Here is a 17,236-nt window from a genome sequence, read left to right on the forward strand (position 1 = left end):
AAGATGCCAAATTCATCTTCCCAGGACACCACTCAGCTCATTCATTTCTACCTTAAAATTTGCCACTGGCTCTCTGTTGCCTGTAAGGTCTGCCAAGGTGACATAAGTTCCAGAACGTGGCCCCTGTCACTCCTGTGACACACTCTCCCCCTGGAGCCTACACTCTAGAAAGCTGAGCTTTTTGGCACCTTCCTTCACTCTGGTTCCAAAGTCTCAGTTACGCATTACGAGGCAAATACAGGAATCCAGTTGTCCAGCTGCATGGCCCCTTCAGAGTGACCTCTGGGCTGTGAGGGCCGTGGCTGTACTTTCTGGTGCATCACACGGGCCTTGTCCAGGCTCTCTTCTCCTCCACTTGTCACCCCACACAGCTTTCAGCTTCTTCTCCATGTTGACTGCCCCTTCCCTGAAGGGCCTTATGCAGTGCAAGGTGGGTGTGGACACATTCACATTAAATTGTTGTGGTTGTTTAGTTGCGATGTTGTGTCCAACTCTCTGCATGGGAGGAGGGGTGGGGGAAGAGGGGGCAGGGACTATAGCCCACCAGGCTCCTCTGTCCATGGGATTTTCCAGGCAAAAATACTGGAGTGGTTTCCCTTTCCTTCTCCAAGAGATCTTCCTAGATCAGGGATTGAACCCGTGTCTCCTGCATTGACAGATTCATTACCACTGAGCCACCAGAGAAACCCTCAGATTAAATTAGGTTATCGGAATTTATTCATACTTAAGTTATCAGCATTATATCTTACAAGTTAATCACCGGAAAGGGACTTGATGAGCTACCCAGAAGAAAAAAGGCACCCTCTGTTCTAGTTTTATTAAGTCAAATAGACAATACTCAGATATAGGAAAACAGAGAAATAAAGGAGCATGGATAGTCTTCATCTTAAAGATGCATGGAAAAGAAAAGATGCATGGAAAAGAAAAGATGCATGGAAGAGCTGCTTTGACCGAAGAATTATCCATACTTTCTGCCAAATGAGGTATTGTGGGGGTGAGATAGAAAGGAAAGCAAAGGGACTTCCGTGCTGGTCCTGTGGTAGAGGATCCGCCTGCCAGTGCAAGGCCCATCCCTGGTCCGGGAAGATTCCACATGCCCCAGGGCAGCTAAGCCTGAGCGCTGCAACTGCGGAGCCCACACTCCGCAACAAGAGAAGCCGCCACGAAGAGAAGCTTGCGCACTGCAGGAAGGGTAGTGCCCACTCAGTGCGACCAGGGAAAGCCCCCACCCAGCACTGAAAACCTAAATACATAAATAATTTTTAAAAGAGGAAAGAAAGCAAAGAAACGGCTCCAAACGAGTGGCTATTATCTTGGGCTACTGACCTAAGCAAACTTGGGTATGATTTATGTCAGAGAATGGTTTGCCTATGCTCTCTTATAGGAGTTCTATGGTGTCTTGTCTTATGTTCAAATCTTTAAGGCTTTTGAGTTTATTTTTGTACATTGTGTGAGGATGGTTCTAACTGCATTGATTTACATGCACTGTCCAACTTTCCCAACACCACTTGCTGAAGAGATTGTCTTTTTCCCATTTTATATTCTTACCTTCGTTGTTGAAGATCAATTGGCTGTAAATGTGTAGGTTTATTTCTGGGCTCTATTCTGTTTCACTGATCCATATGTCTGTCTTGGTATCATTAACACTGTTTTGATTACTGTAGCTTTGTGATATTGTCTGAAGTCTGGGAGAGTTAGGCTTCTCGCTTTGTTTTTTCCCTTACGGATGGCTTTGAAAGTTCTGGATCTTTTATTTATTTTGGGATTATTTGTTCTAGTTCTATGAAGAATGTCATGGGTGTTTTGATAGAGATCACATTAAATTTGTAGATCGCTTTGGGTAGAATTGCCATTTTAACAATATTAAACAATACCTTTAACAATATCTTCCAATCCAAGAGCGTGGGATATCTTAACATTTTTGAATCATCTTCAATTTCCTTTATTAATGTTTTATAGTTCTCAGCACATGTCTTGCACCTCCTTGGTCAGTTTAGTCCTGGGTATTTTTTTTTTTTTGGTGCTATTTTAAAAGGTATTATTTGTCTACATTTCTTTTCTGTTATTTCATTGTTAGTGTAAAGAAATGCAACTGATTGTGCATGCTGATCTTGTATCCTGCTATTTTGCTGAATCCACTTATTAGCTGTAGTAGTTTTTGTCTGGAGTCCTCAGGATTTTCTAGGTATGGTACCATCTCATCTGCATGTAGAGAAAGTTCTTCCTCTTCCTTGAAGCAGTCGCTTGTAATACTTTGTATCATCATGGTAGTCACTACCATAAAATGGAGTGCCGTAACCACTGGTCATAATGGAAGATAACAGTAAAACAGATCAGAGCAGGAAAAACCCCACGGAGTTAGCAAATCTGGACACTACAGCTGTCGGTTGAAAGTTTGGAGACTGGGACCCGCCTGAGGCTTTCTCCTTGATAAACCCAGAAGGCTTGGAAAAGTATTAGAGGACAGATGAATTGAATAGGAGAGTCCAGGCTATTTAGCATCAAGTTTTGAAATGCCCCAAACTTGAATTTTAACCCCTCAGCATCACACCATTTGTGAAATGCCATCTTGACACTCAAACCAGCTTCCTAAAACTATCTGTTTTGTTTTCTGTCGCATTCCCAGTGTCTAGAACATTGCCTGACACATGGTACACGCTCATCAAACACGGGATGAATAAATTCATTGTGACAGAACTTGTTTTTCGTCCCCTATTAGTAAATCCCTTGAGAGCAGGTCCTAAACATCTTTGTCTCACAGAACCAATAAATGATTCTTCAGCTGAAGTTAGAAGAAGGGGTATCCATTAGAGATACCCTTTTTCCCTCCCAGGGGTGACTTTTCACAAAATGGAAGCAAAGATTCTGATGAACAGCATTTTCAGAACCTCGGGACACAGTGATAAAGCTGTTTCACCATTCTGTCCTCTCCTTATTGCTTATTTTTCCTTTTGTGCTGTCCCCGCCTCTGGGTAGCTTCCAAAGGGCCTGATTTATTAAGCAAGGGGCCTGCTGGTGGCTTCTATCTTTTGCTAATCACAGTGCCAGCAAAGCCTGGGTGTCATTAAGCAGTTTAATGACTCTGTCGAGTGCTGGAGTAACAGGAGTGGGGAAAACGTTAGATTGCTGCAGTTCCCTCCCTCTCCTGACAAAATGGAGCAGTCATCTGAGTTCACACAACAGAATATTTAACAAAAGTGCCATCAATCATGGACAGTTCCTTGAGAGCAAGAGCTTTAAGCACAATGACATTTTTTTCTGGGGTGATTTATCTGTAAGTTTCTTTTTGTCCCTAACAGTGAGGGGACAGAGGCTAGAGAAATGACGGCATGAAAGTGAAAAACGCACGTGTGCTGCTTATGTGTCTGCCTAAAGGAAATGATTTCTGTAAACTAAGATCAGCCCTGGCATAGTGAGCTGCTGGCACTGCAGCCAGATTCTCAGGAAACAGGATACCTCTCTGCAAGAGCAGGCAGAGGGATCCAGCCTTATCTGGGCATCCACTATTTGCCAGGCCAGTGGTTCTCAAAGTAGGGCCACTGACTCAGCAGCCTCAGCCTCACAGAACTTGCATTTCAAGCAAGTTCTGGGGCCCTGACCTCGACCTACTGACATCATGGGGGTGGGCACAGCTGTGTGGTTTCCCAGCCTTCTGTGGGATTGCAGCGTAACAGACCAGCCTGATCGCTAGTGGGCCAGGCCTTTTGTGCACATTATCTCGTTTGATCCCCTTAGATCCTAAAAGGTAGGCATTGGTCCCGTTTACCCATTAGGGAAACTGAGACTCAGTGAAGCTCATAAGTTTATACAGCTGTGAGTGGAGATTTTTTAAAAAATCTGTTGGCGAGCCTATCATTTTTCCACTTGAATCAGTGTTTCTCAAACTGTAGTTATAAACCGTTCACTTAGAGACGACGCGTTAGAATGCAGATTCTGTTCAGCGTGAGCCTGACAGCAGAGTTCACAAGCTCCCAGGTGTTCCCATCTGCTGGTGCACAGAGCGTGCTGAAGAGGGCGGCCTCAGGAACTGCTGTGCGGCCCCCATGCTTGCAGCCCTGGCTCACCGGGGAAGTTGTTAAGAGATCCAGTTCTGGGAGGAAGTCTGAGAATCACTATCCTATTTCCATATTAGAAAACCCACTGTTGTCCAGGTATGCAGCAAGATGGTGCTTACATTGTAGGTATTTGATAGCAATTAAAGGAGAAACTGGACAAGGGGAAAAAGACAAGCCATCTAAACCTGAACGGTGGCTTGCATTAAGTGTTTCCCCGTGAGAGAAGCATACAGAAATGATTATCACTGGGCTACGTAATGAGAGTCCTTCTCTGTGTAAAGGTTCCTGCAAGTGCATGTTGAATGTAGGGCCAGGGGATACTAGGACTGAAGTAAAAGAAATTTTGACCAAGGGATACCAGTGATATCTGAACATGCTAGATCAGACATTGCACAGAAGGGTATTAAAATCTTCCCAAGATTTTACCTTCCAGAACTGGAGATGTTTATTTCTACATTTGTCTCGAATATAGCAAATGACCTGAAAAAAAAAGCAGCTTGAGATCTTTCTTTTTAATCTTCTGTAATCTCAAATATTTGTATGTATTTTCATTTATATCAAGCCAATGCATGTAGCTTTGATATAAGTAGCATTTTCAATTACCATCAAGATAAAAGAGGAGAGAGAATGTCATGTTGAGTCTGTTATTACCTAAAGTGAGGAGATCTGACACCAGGCGTCGAGGTTGGCATCCGTGCAACTTCTCCGTCTTGGTGCTGTAGTATCTTGAGAAACCAGGCTCTGCATGAAAACAATGGCACCAACTCGGCCCTGACTTTGGGAGCTTGTGTAAAGGTAACCATTGAGGCCGGGGATCCAGCATGTGGCGTGAATTTTCTCTCAGTGTTCTTGGGTTCATTGTTTGGTATTTGTTTTGCTGTTTGGGAAGTTTGAGAAGAGTATCTTCAAGTGGTTTTTTTTTTTTTTAATAGAGCAGACAGAAAGGATATTTGATCTCTACATCAGACATTCATACCTTCCAAGGGAAAACTCATCAAAGCATTTTTAGTAAAGATGATCAGAGCAGTTCTGTATTATACCACTTACTCTGTCACTGTGGCTGCGTGTGAATGAGGGAGGGTCTTGAATGACTCAGTTCCCATAATCAGATGTCTCCTCCAGCATTCAACCTCCACTATTACTGCAGTCTTGTCAAGTACATCAAAGCATTCGGTTTTGTCATGAAGTCACTGATCGAGAATGTTCACTCCCAGACCGCTTACACTGAGTATTTAAGAGAATAGTACTTTTCTTCATCTTAACCAGGTTTGTACAGTTGTTCATAATATTTGGGTTAGGGGAAGATGCAGAAAACAAGCAAATAATGTAAAGCCTGAGGTTGCTGTGCTGCTGCTGCTGCTGCTAAGTCACGTCAGTCATGTCCGACTCTGTGCGACCCCATAGATGGCAGCCCACCAGGCTCCTCCATCCATGGGATTCTCCAGGCAAGAGTACTGGAGTGGGGTGCCATCGCCTTCTCCAAGCCTGAGGTTGAAAACTGATCAAAGCCAACACTCTTCTGTATGATCAAAAAATCTTTCAAAGTCACTCATCGTTCCTTTATAAATGAATGTCTAGTAGCTGCCGGGTTGATAACTGCATAGATTATGACAGGAAACACAGCAGTGAATCAGAGGGGCAGCAAGTTCCGGGATGAGGTACACCCAGGAGTGTGACTGCTCGACGTCCCACCAGTTCTTCTGCGCCGTTGGAGCACATTTACTGGGAAAATTCCTTATCAGTACACTACCATGCAAAGAAATAGAGGAAAACAATAGAATGGGGAAGACTAGAGGCCTCTTTGAGACAATTAGAGCTATCAAGGAAATATTTCATGCAAAGATGGGTACAATAAAGGACAGAAATGGTAGGGACCTAACAGAAGCAGAAGGTATTAAGAAGAGGTGGCAAGAATACACAAAAGAACTGTACAAAAAATATCTTCACGACCCAGATAATCACAATGGTGTGATCACTCACCTAGAGCCAGACATCCTGGAGTGCGAGGTCAAACAGATCTTAGGAAGCATCATTGTGAACAAAGCTAGTGGAGGTGATGGCTGAGCTATTTCAAATCCTCAAAGATGATGCTGTGAAAGTGCTGCACTCAATATGCCAGCAAATTTGGAAAACTCAGCAGTGGCCACAGGACTGGAAAAGGTCAGTTTTCATTCTAATCCCAAAGAAGGACAATGCCAAAGAATGCTCAATTGCACAAATTGCACTCATCTCACGCTAGCAAAATAATGCTCAAAATCCTCCAAGCTAGGCTTCAACAGTACGTGAACTGAGAACTTCCAGATGTTCAAGCTGGATTTAGAAAAGGCAGAGGAACCAGAGATCAAATTGCCAACATCCATTGGATCATAGAAAAAGCAAGAGAATTCCAGAAAAATATCTACTTCTGCTTTATTGACTATGCCAAAGCCTTTGATTGTGGATCAAAACTAACTGTGGAAAATTCTTAAAGAGACGGAAATAGCAGACCACCTTACCTGCCTCCTGAGAAACCTGTATGCAGGTCAAGAAGCAACAGTTAGAACCAGACATGGGACAACAGACTGGTTCAAAATTGGGAAAGGGATACATCAAGGCTGTATATAGTCACTGTGCTTATTTAACTTATATGCAGAGTACATCATGAGAAATGCTGGGCTGGAAGAAGCGCAAGCTGGAATCAAGATTGCTGGGAGAAATATCAATAACCTCAGATATGCAGATGACACCACCCTTATGGTAGAAAGTGAAGAGGAACTAAAGAGCCTCTTGATGAAAGTAAAAGAGAAGAGTGGGAAAACCTGGCTTAAAACATTCAAGAAATGAAAATCATGGCATCTGGTCCCATAACTTCATGGCAAATAGATGGGGAAACAATGGAAACATTGAGAGATTTTATTTTCTTGGGCTCCAAAATCACTGCAGACAGTGACTGCAGCTGTGAAATTAAGACATTTGCTCCTTGGAAGAAAAGCTATGACAAATCTAGACAGCATATTAAAAAGCAGAGACATTACTGACAAAGGTCCGTCTAGTCAAAGCTATGGTTTTTCCAGTAGTCATGTATGGATGTGAGAGTTGGACCATAAAGAAAGTTGAGCGCTGAAGAATTGATGCTTTTGAATGGTGGTGTTGGAGAAGACTCTTGAGAGTCTCTTGGACTGCAAGGCAATCCAACAGGTCCATCCTAAAGGAAATCAGCTGAATACTCATTGGAAGGACTGATGCTGAAGCTGAAGCTCTAATACTTTGGCCACCTGATGTGAAGAACTGACTCATTGGAAAAGACCCTGATGCTAGGAAAGATTGAGGGCAGGAGGAGAAGGGGACGACAGAGGATGAGATGGTTGAATGGCATCACTGACTCGATAGACGTGAGTCTGAGCAAGCTCTGGGAGTTGGTGATGGACAGGGAAGCCACGCCATGCTGCAGTCCATGGGGTTGCAAAGAGTCAGACACAACTGAGCAACTGAACTGAACCGTACCGTGAAGCACTTTAGAGACGTCAGTATTAAGTATAATCAACAAAAACCAGTATGATGGGCAAATCATTAATAGTGTTCTCACCACAAGCTATAAGGTAAAGAACCTGAGTAATCTCCCTCTTGTGTGCACTGATATTTAGTGTACTTACGCATGCAGATACTGTGTTAGCACTGAGTACTAGGGTAGTCAAGCATACAAGGGTAATCAAGTGAGACACAGTTCCTGCTATAAGTGGGACTTGCAGTTGTGAAGGATAACAGACAGTGAAATAAGTACAGAGTTATGAACTGTATAAAACGCAACAAAGGCAAAGCCCATTGAGAACATGTGAAACTAGAACCTAACCTCATGAGGGACTGGGATGGGCAGGAAATACCTGGGAAGGCTTCCCTGAGAGCCACCCTCAGCTCAGATTTGGAGGACAGATGGGCAAAAGGAAGAGAGCGGACTGGGAAGCTTCCGGGCTTGTGTATGTGTGGTAGCAAAGAGCATGGGAAAATCAGAGAGACGGGGATGGCAGTGCAGCCCACAAACTGGGAGCCCAGGGCAGAGTGGCAGGGCTCAAGGGTGCCTCTGGGGAACTGCAGGGCCAGGCCACACTGCAGCCTCTCATAGCCGGGTCGTCACATGGGGCTGACCCCAAGACCAGGTGGGAAGTGTGAGCTTTAAGCAGGAAAGTGGCAGGATTCGATGTACAGTTTTGCAGGATCCTGATTGAAAAGTTGAAAATGGATTAAGTTGGGAAGGTTATTGCCGAGGTCAGAGTTCAGATGAGAACTGATGGGAGCCTGTACTTTTTCAGTGGAGAGAAGTGGGTAATCCCAGAAGGGTTTAGAAATGAGATTTTATAAGATTTGATGATGGACTAGATGTGAGGATGAGAGAAAAGGAAGCATCAAGGATGGCCGCCCCACCTACACACACACACACACACACACACACACAGCTCACATACCGGGAATCTGGTGGTTTTAACTACAGTCCTTGTATCACTCTGTCATACCATGGCGACAAAAGCAGATTAGACATTTCTACCCAAGGTCTGTTCACACTCTCCCAAGGTGATTCCGAAATGCATACTGAAGGAGGGATCTAGTGTTTCTTTGCTTAGTAGCTTGTTATTGTAATCATCCTGGCCTTGACTCATTTTAACTGCTAAAAAGTCTTGTGATTGTTCATTTTTTTAAAAAGTTATTTCAGAGTTTTTCTCCCAGAAGAGACATCAGGATTTAGGTTCATTTATAGCTCCATGATGCACAAAATCAATCAATAAAATTATTAAAATCAGTGTATTAAATAGTTACCTAGGTAAATCTTATGCTTCTAAGATTGGCAGCTGCTGTCTACAATTCCATAGCTGTGGTTTGAAGTGGGACATCCTTTTCACGCCCAGGTTCATGGCAGAGTCCCCAGGACGGGGACATGTCATTCACCCCGCTCAGTCTCAGGCTGTTCTCAATTTTCTTCGTCTTATTTATTTTCACTGATTTTGAAATTGTTTCGGACTTCCAATTTTTAGCTATCAATCCATATTCTCAGTTGAACATATAATTTCTCAAAATTTTGTTATGAATTTTTTCAAACACAGAAGAGAAAAATTGTAAGTAAATACACGTATACCTACCACCTAGGTTCTGTAATTAACACTTTGCTCAATCATCTATCTATATATCTATCAGTCCATCTATCCCTCCCTCGATTCATCCATCAGTCCATCTTGTTCTTTTGATAGATTTCAAATTAAGTTGCAGACATCAGGACATTTCACCCCTTGGTAGTTTGGCATGCATATTATTAATTTGAATTTAATATGTGGTTGAGAGTTTTTTCATTTCTTAGTAAAGGTTACATACAGTGAAATGTACAAACCCTAAGTATAACAGTCCTTGTATTTTGACAAATGCATGTGCCTCTGTAACGCAGACCCCATCAAGATTTCAAACCTGCCCGCCCCAGACATTCCCTTACGCCCACTTCCCAGTTATCCCTGCCTCCACTCCCTTCCTTCCCACCCCCAGAGGTAACACTGTTCTGACTTCTGTGACCATAGATTAGTTTTGCTTGTTCCAGAGCTTCCTGAAGCGTCTCTTCTTCTGTGTTGGCTTCTTTCATTCATCATCAATGTTTTGAGATTCATTTACATTGTATGTGGGCTTCCCAGGTGGCTCAATGGTAAAGAATCCACCTGCCGCCTGCCGTTCAGGGACCACAGGATATGCAGGCTCGATCCCTGGGTCGGGAAGATCCCCTGGAGAAGGAAATGACAACCTGCTCCAGTATTCTGGTCTGGGAAATTCCATGGACAGGAGCCTGGCGGGCTACAGTCCAGGGGGTCACAAAGAGTCAGACACGTGACTCAGCATGCGTGCATGTTGTATGTATCAGTATTTTTTTTCCTTTTTATTTCTACCACAGTTTATTTCTCTTGTTGATAGACTTGTGAGCTGCTTTCCATTTGGATTCCTTTGAACATTCTTAGGCAAGTCTTTTTGTGAATATATGCTCTCATTTATCTTGGGTAGATAACTCAGGAGTGGAACTGAACACCGAGGAGCTGGGTCACAGGGTAGGCATACATTTAATTGTATAAGAAATGCCAGACCATTTTCATAGTGTCTGTACAACTTTATACACCCTCTAGTGTGTAAGAGTTGCAGTTGTTGCACATACTTGACAGAATTTCTTTTTAGTTTTAAGCGTTCTGGTGGATGTGCATAGAAAATATCTTTTTACAATTTTATTTATTTAGATACTTATTTACTTGGCTGCGTTGGGTCTGAATTGTGGCACACAGGCTCCAGAGCATGCAGGCTCAGTAACTGCCGGATGCAGGCTCTCTAGGTGAGTCATGTGGGCTTCAGTTGGCTGAGCTGCCCTGCAGCATTTGGAATCTTAGTTCCCTGACCGGGGATCAAACTTGCATCCCCTGCATTGCAAGGTGGATTCCTAACCACTGGACCACCAGGGAAGTCCCGACAATACCACTGTTAAAACGGTTATTCTTTAAGAGGAAAACAATCAAATGACCTTGACATGCATGCACACACACCTAGAACCTGCAGTGTTTTTAAGAGCCAAGCGTAATCCAGTGTCTGTACACAGGGCATTTAGCGCAAGGACAGCAACAGTTGCGGGAACCTATTGTATGTTAGGTAACTAAAACATTGGAATTATGAATTTTTCCCCCCAAAATAGGCTGTAAGCCTCCAAGGCCTTGCTATTAATAAGAAATTCCAGTTCTGAGCTCTGGCAGGCGTGGCACCGGCCAGGCCAGCAGCATTCATATTGCAGCGCCTTCGTGCTGAAGCCTGTGGGACACAGGATATCAGAATTCTTAGTCATTTATAGATGTACTTCCATTGCAAGAGGGGGAACAAAACACCATACTCTGGAGAGATTGGCTGTCACGTGGCCTTTAAATTAGGATTCTTTGCTTCGCTTTAGCTTGTGCGTGACAAAGCCTATCCATAGCAGAGTCATGTCTTCTCCAGAGTTACAAAGGGAATTATATTCAAACAGATGCCCTTCACCGAACCAGAGCACTGTGTCCGCAGACCTAGTTTAACAAGCCTGAGCCCCAGGCTGCCCTTCTGGGGCCTAACCGTAGACAGCAACGTGAGAAAGAGGGAGTGGCTTTAGATCTAGAGAGAGCCGGGTTTGGAATTGAGATCTGCCAAGTGCTGGCTGCGTGGTTCAGGGAAGTCCCTCGACTTCTCCATCTGTCAGAAGGAATGACGACCCTCCCTCCCTTGCACCGGCATTGTAATGACCAGGTTGCCGGTGTCGAACTGCTAGCCCTGTGCAAACACGGAAGAGAAGGCTGCCGTAGTCACAGGAGGGGTGGCCCCTCCTCTCTTCCTGTCCACAGTCCGCAGGCCCACGAGCCTCTTCTGACTGCCCACCAGTGAATGCCCAGCCACACAGCCGCTCACTTTCTGTGCGTTTCCTGTGTGCTCAGTCACTTTAGTCACGTCAGACCCTTTGCAACCCCCTGGACTATAGCCGGCCAGGCTCCTCTGTCCATGAGATTTCCCAGACAAGATTACTGGAGTAGGTTGTCATTTCCTCCTCCAGGGGATCTTCGTGACCCAGGGATCGAACCCACGTCTCCTGCATTGCAGGTGGACTCACTACCACTGAGCCACGAGGGAGGCCCGTTTTCTCAGCGAGTGACTGAGAATTATGAGGAAATAATTGTAGTGGAAGCATTCATACCAAGTTATAAACGATGGATGGGTTTAGCCTTCCAAGAAAATTGTAATTCTGTAAGATTTTTTTCATTCAAGTGAACCTTTGGTTGTAAAAGGAGGTGTCTGGGAGAGGCACATGGATTGTGAGTCAGAAGCTTCAGTAAGAACCTAGCCCTGCTGAGGTGTGGGAGGCCAGCTGCCGTCAGGCACAGTTGTCTGGAGCCCGTCATCCTAGAGGCAGGGCTGGCCTGGGCTTCGCTTGGACCTTGGGCTTCCTCAAGTTCCGTTAGACTGAATACAAAGCCTGTGTTGCCCTCTTGGGAGGTCCACAGTCCAGTCAGTGGGCCTAGGGAGCTCAGTGAAAGACAAGAAAGGGTTTTTGGTGTGTGATCTGGGGAGCCATGGGACTTTGGTCCTTAAGGAAAGGTGGATTGTGATTCAGAGAGAAAACTTTCATTTAACGATGACTTGCTTTTGAGCTAAAAAGTTGACTGAGAAAAAGCTGTACTCATTTGGTATATCAAAGATTGATATTGCACTCAGTAGCTTTGAGCAAATGGTCTTCATTTGTAAAGAAAAAACAAAACAGGGTCTTCTCTGGTGGTCCAGTGGCTAAGACTCTGCACTCCTAATGCAAAGGGCCCGGGGGTCTATTCCTGGTTGGGGAATTAGATCCCACATGCTCTGACTAAAACCCAGTGAAGCCAAATAAAATGTAAGAAGAACCAGAAAAAAACAGAAGAAATAAAAAGATCCCATAATTGTGGGATAAATGAGTCAGAGCCCTTTGGTCACCTGCTAAGACCAAGATCTCACACAGGCTGGCCATGAAACTGTTTCTGTAATTACATGGAATGAACTGTGCAGAACAGTTCATACCAAACCCCCTATAATTAACACTTCAGTTTTATGTGATTATTTTTCAATGGGTCAATCAAGCTGGAACATTTTACCTGTATCTGATATATTAATATATGGGACTTCTGGCTGTTACAGCTGACGTTGCTAAACCATATTGTCTTCCTCCATAAACAGTCCTACACACTCATCTGTCTTGCTCTTCAGGTTAACTTACTCCATTCATTCAGTGCCTACAAAAGGATGGTGGTTTTAGAAACCAGAAATAGGTGGATTTAGCAGCAGAGCAGCCTGATTATAATCATGACAGCTAGATGTGCCCAGAATCAATGTCTGAGTTATCAACATGAGAAATGCAGAACCCCCCCCCCAAAGAAAGCATATTTATTATTTCTACTGTTAATGACTTCACTCAGCATTTGACAGATATTTACCAAGCAGCAGCACAAAAAAATTGATACTGAGAAAGAAATAGGTGCCAAACTGAATCTGAAGTTAAGACCTTGTGAAGAAACGTGTAGTAAATTGACTCTGTCTATAATTGATGTGTGTTTGAAGAGCTTTTTTGAAAGGTTTTTTTGAATTCTAGGCTTAAATTTGGACTGCTTTTATATTACAGGAAAAATATACAATATGTCTGAAATAAAAACAGGGTACATATGATAACCCTGATAAAAATGTTTAATCTTGTTTTAAATTTTTTTTGTCTTTCTGCATTTCTGTAGACTGTCAAAAATGAGAACAGCTGACTGGAGATCTAGATGTCTTGCTTAGCAAGAGCATCCCTTGGCTGTCTTCCTGTTCTCAGATGCAGGCGTTTTATAAGTGTCTGGATGTAATAGAGAATTTGTAGTGATAACCTGTGTACATCTTTCATCTGTTCATATCATCTGTGCAATGTCTTCCTTTCTTGAACTCGTCAGAGTTTTTAATTAAATCGGTTGGAAATGTAACTAATACCATATTTTAAATCTCTTTTTCTTGCTTTTACCAAACTTCTGAACAACTTTAGATTCTCAAGATTCATCGTGATTCAGGAGACAATTCTCAGACAGGTGAGAATACTGCAATTTCACTCTTACACGGTTGGGTGGGATTTGTGGGCTCAAGTATATGAATCAGTCTGAAGAAGCCTGGATTGGCAGTTTCACCACCCTGGAAACTTGAATTGCCGATACCTCAGCGCTGATAATCAAAGGTTTGAGAGCCAGGTTAAAAGCAGGATCCCTTAAAAGGCTTTGAATCTTCATTCATGGCAACCTTTTCTCCTGAACGCCTTCCCCATCCTGGCTTCTTTTGCTGCCTAGAAACCATGGAGAGCAGATAAACTCACAACAGAGCGTGGCCTGGAGGTCCAGAGAGTGCACTGTCGTCACACCACAGTCAGGCTCCCCTTCTCTGCAGCTGTCAGTGAAACGTGAATAGGCCCTCCCGGGATCAGGGGCAGCGAGTCACCATTTCAGCTGCCCACACCCACATGTCATCCGTTGAGCAAGGCTCACTGACTCCTGGTTTCCTCTCCCATGAAAAGAGGGGGCTGAACTAATGACCTCTACATCGGAAAGGTCTGGAATTCTTTGATCATTAGAGGGAAAAATCAGTCTGCCACCAACAATGTACAACTCTCATTCCTGTACAGACAGCACCTTCTCCCCACTGCTGGGGGCTTCCCAGCCACTTAGGCGTACTTAACGTAGTAGGCCCTGGCCTACTTCAGTTCAGTTCAGTTCAGTTCAGTTGCTCAGTCATGTCTGACTCTTTGTGACCCCATGAATTGCAGTATACCAGGCCTCCCTGTCCATCACCAACTCCCAGAGTTTACCCAAACTCACGTCCATTGAGTCAGTGATGCCATCCAGCCATCTCATCCTCTGTCGTCCCCTTCTCCTCCTGCCCCCAATCCCTCCCAGCATCAGAGTCTTTTCCAATGAGTCAACTCTTCACATGAGGTGGCCAAAGTACTGCAGTTTCAGCTTTAGCATCATTCCTTCCAAAGAAATCCTAGGGCTGATCTCCTTCAGAATGGACTGGTTGGATCTCCTTGCAGTCCAAGGGACTCTCCAGAGTCTTCTCCAACACCACAGTTCAAAAGCATCAATTCTTTGGCGCTCAGCCTTCTTCACAGTCCAACTCTCACATCCATACATGACCACAGGAAAAACCATAGCCTTGACTAGACGGACCTTTGTTGGCAGAGTACTGTCTCTGCTTTTGAATATGCTCTCTAGGTTGGTCATAACTTTCCTTCCAAGGAGTAAGTGTCTTTTAATTTCATGGCTGCAATCACCATCTGCAGTGATTTTGGAGCCCCCCAAAATAAAGTCTGACATTGTTTCCACTGTTTCCCCATCTATTTGCCATGAAGTGATGGGACCAGATGTCATGATCCTCGTTTTCTGAATGTTGAGCTTTAAGCCAACTTTTTCACTCTCTACTTTCACTTTCATCAAGAGGCTTTTGAGTTCCTCTTCACTTTCTGCCATTCCTTTCCTCCGTTGTGGAATGGACCGTGTTTTCACCTACTCAGCAAGATTTCATCTGATCTGACCTTCAGTTTCTTCATTTGTCAAATGAATTAACTGTTTGGTATCTTTCTCCTCTTCCCTCCACACTTTGTTTCTTTCACAGATGGTTTAGTTTATTTCCTTAACCTAGTGAGAGTATTGTTTTAACTAATCTACCAGCTAAAAACTGTTACAAGCACTTTCATGTCCTTTATGAAGCCCAGTATTGCCTTACATATGATAGACACTCAACAGATACAGAACACTGATGACAAACTGGAACCATCCCGTCTTGGAAGCACAAGTTCTGCCACGTATTAGCTCTTTGACCTTGAGCTACCCACACAATTTCTCCAAGTTTAAATTTCCTCATCAGTAAAATGGAGATTGTACTTCGTTGTAATGATTATATATTTACTATCGTTATAAATAGTAAAGCACAACGTCTGATGCATAGTAAGTACTCAGTATATGGTAGCTGGTTTTTATTTATTTTTTTTTGAATTGATGACACTATATCCTTTTTTGCCATTGAGTATGGCTGTTTGAATCTCTCATCCTTTGTTTGTCTTTTTAAATTCAAATTCCACAACATCTGTTGATAGAAGGAATAAATGAATTCTTTGATTTAAATGGCCTTTATTGAAGAAATAATTTCTGCAAACCCTTGATCTTTTCTGTTGTTAAAGATTTTCTTAAGTTTAGCTGAAATGAAGTCTGAAAGAATAAGCATTTCCCATCTTTGAATAATTCTAATGAATGATTTAGAATTCAACCAGCCACCCTGGGCTGTATATAGTCTCTCTAGTTTAGCTTTATTTGGAAACTGCACTTTGAGGAACTCTTGTGCTCTTTAATCCTGAATTTAATCTTCAATATTTAATAAGTCAGATTTAATTTGTTATCTGATAAACAAATGTTAGGGGTGTATATGATTATTAAGCTGCAGAACAGGCTCACAACCAGTGTCTTGCAAATGACCATCAGTTTCTCAGGTTTGGAAGATGCAATATGATCCTAACAATATCACTTGAAGTACCGCCTCCTCTAGATCCCTTTTAAAGAAATACTGAAGCTTAAATCCAAGGCCAGGCAAATTATTAAGGCAGGATCTGAAAGAAAAATACACAAAGGGATAGTAAAATATTTCAAGTTAGGTGATTTAAGGCAAGATCCTAAGGCTTTGTTGTTCCGATTAACTTTGTAATACTTCGCCCTTCCACTCTGGGCATCCCATGTAGTGCCCAGAGGTAAAGAAGCCGCCTGCCAGTGCAGGAGACGTAAGAGACCTGGGTTCAGTCCCTGGGTTGGGAAGATCCCCTAGAGGAGGGCAGGGCAACCCAGTCCAGTATTCTTCCCTGGAAAATCCCACAGACAGAGGAGTCTGGTGGGCTACGGTCTATAGGATCACAGAGTCCGACACAACTGAAGTGACTTAGCACACACGCACCTTCCGCTTTAAGCTATGTAAATATAATTCAGATTTAGTTACTACTGATTTACACTTTTAAACTTGAATCAGATTTTTCAAAGTGCTATCTATAGTTGCTGATTTAAACTGTTTAAAATTGAATCAGATATTTAAGAACATAAGTAAATAGTTAAAAAGGTGACCTAGAGATGTATCGAAGACATATTACAAAGTGATAACAAGTAATAAAATAATACTGTAACATGATCCCATGTGTGCTTGAAAAGAAGTTATACATGCAGATGAACAGATGTGATTCACGATAACGGACAACATGAGCTGTATACTTACCACGTACGTAGCAGGCACTGGCTGTCCCAAGTGCTATGTATGAATTAACTCGTTTACATCTCACAACAATCTGTGAATGAGATGCTGTAATCATCCCCATTTTGTGGATACCGAGACACAGAAGGAACATCCCCAAGGATACACTGCTTTCAGATGGCTCAGTGGAGATTGGGATTTCAGAAGGAACATCCCCAAGGTTACACAGCTTTTAGATGGCGTAGTGGAGATTGGAATTTCAGCAGTTTCGCTCTGGAACTGGTTCTGTTAATTACTGTGTTCTCTTGTACTTTTTAGTGTCACTAGACAATTCTGTAAAAATCACTGCATCTCTTTTTCTCTCTTGAAATATGGTCACTTATTGGTGTCTGGAAAAGCATTTCCCC

General features: G+C 43.2%; 1 protein-coding gene across 4 annotated transcripts in view; it reads left to right on the plus strand.

Moving 5' to 3' along the window:
* PDE8B (phosphodiesterase 8B) overlaps nucleotides 1-17,236 on the plus strand; it is a 260,561-nt gene that overhangs the window by 218,372 nt on the left and 24,953 nt on the right. For all 4 annotated transcript variants that reach the window (XM_027552923.1, XM_027552922.1, XM_027552920.1 and 1 more), the window contains exon 11: nucleotides 13,600-13,642. In XM_027552923.1, coding sequence (XP_027408724.1) covers nucleotides 13,600-13,642 — 43 coding nt within the window. The remainder of the gene's footprint in view (nucleotides 1-13,599; nucleotides 13,643-17,236) is intronic.

The sequence above is a fragment of the Bos indicus x Bos taurus genome, chromosome 10 (assembly GCF_003369695.1).
Source record: "Bos indicus x Bos taurus breed Angus x Brahman F1 hybrid chromosome 10, Bos_hybrid_MaternalHap_v2.0, whole genome shotgun sequence".
Classification (NCBI taxonomy): domain Eukaryota; kingdom Metazoa; phylum Chordata; class Mammalia; order Artiodactyla; family Bovidae; genus Bos; species Bos indicus x Bos taurus.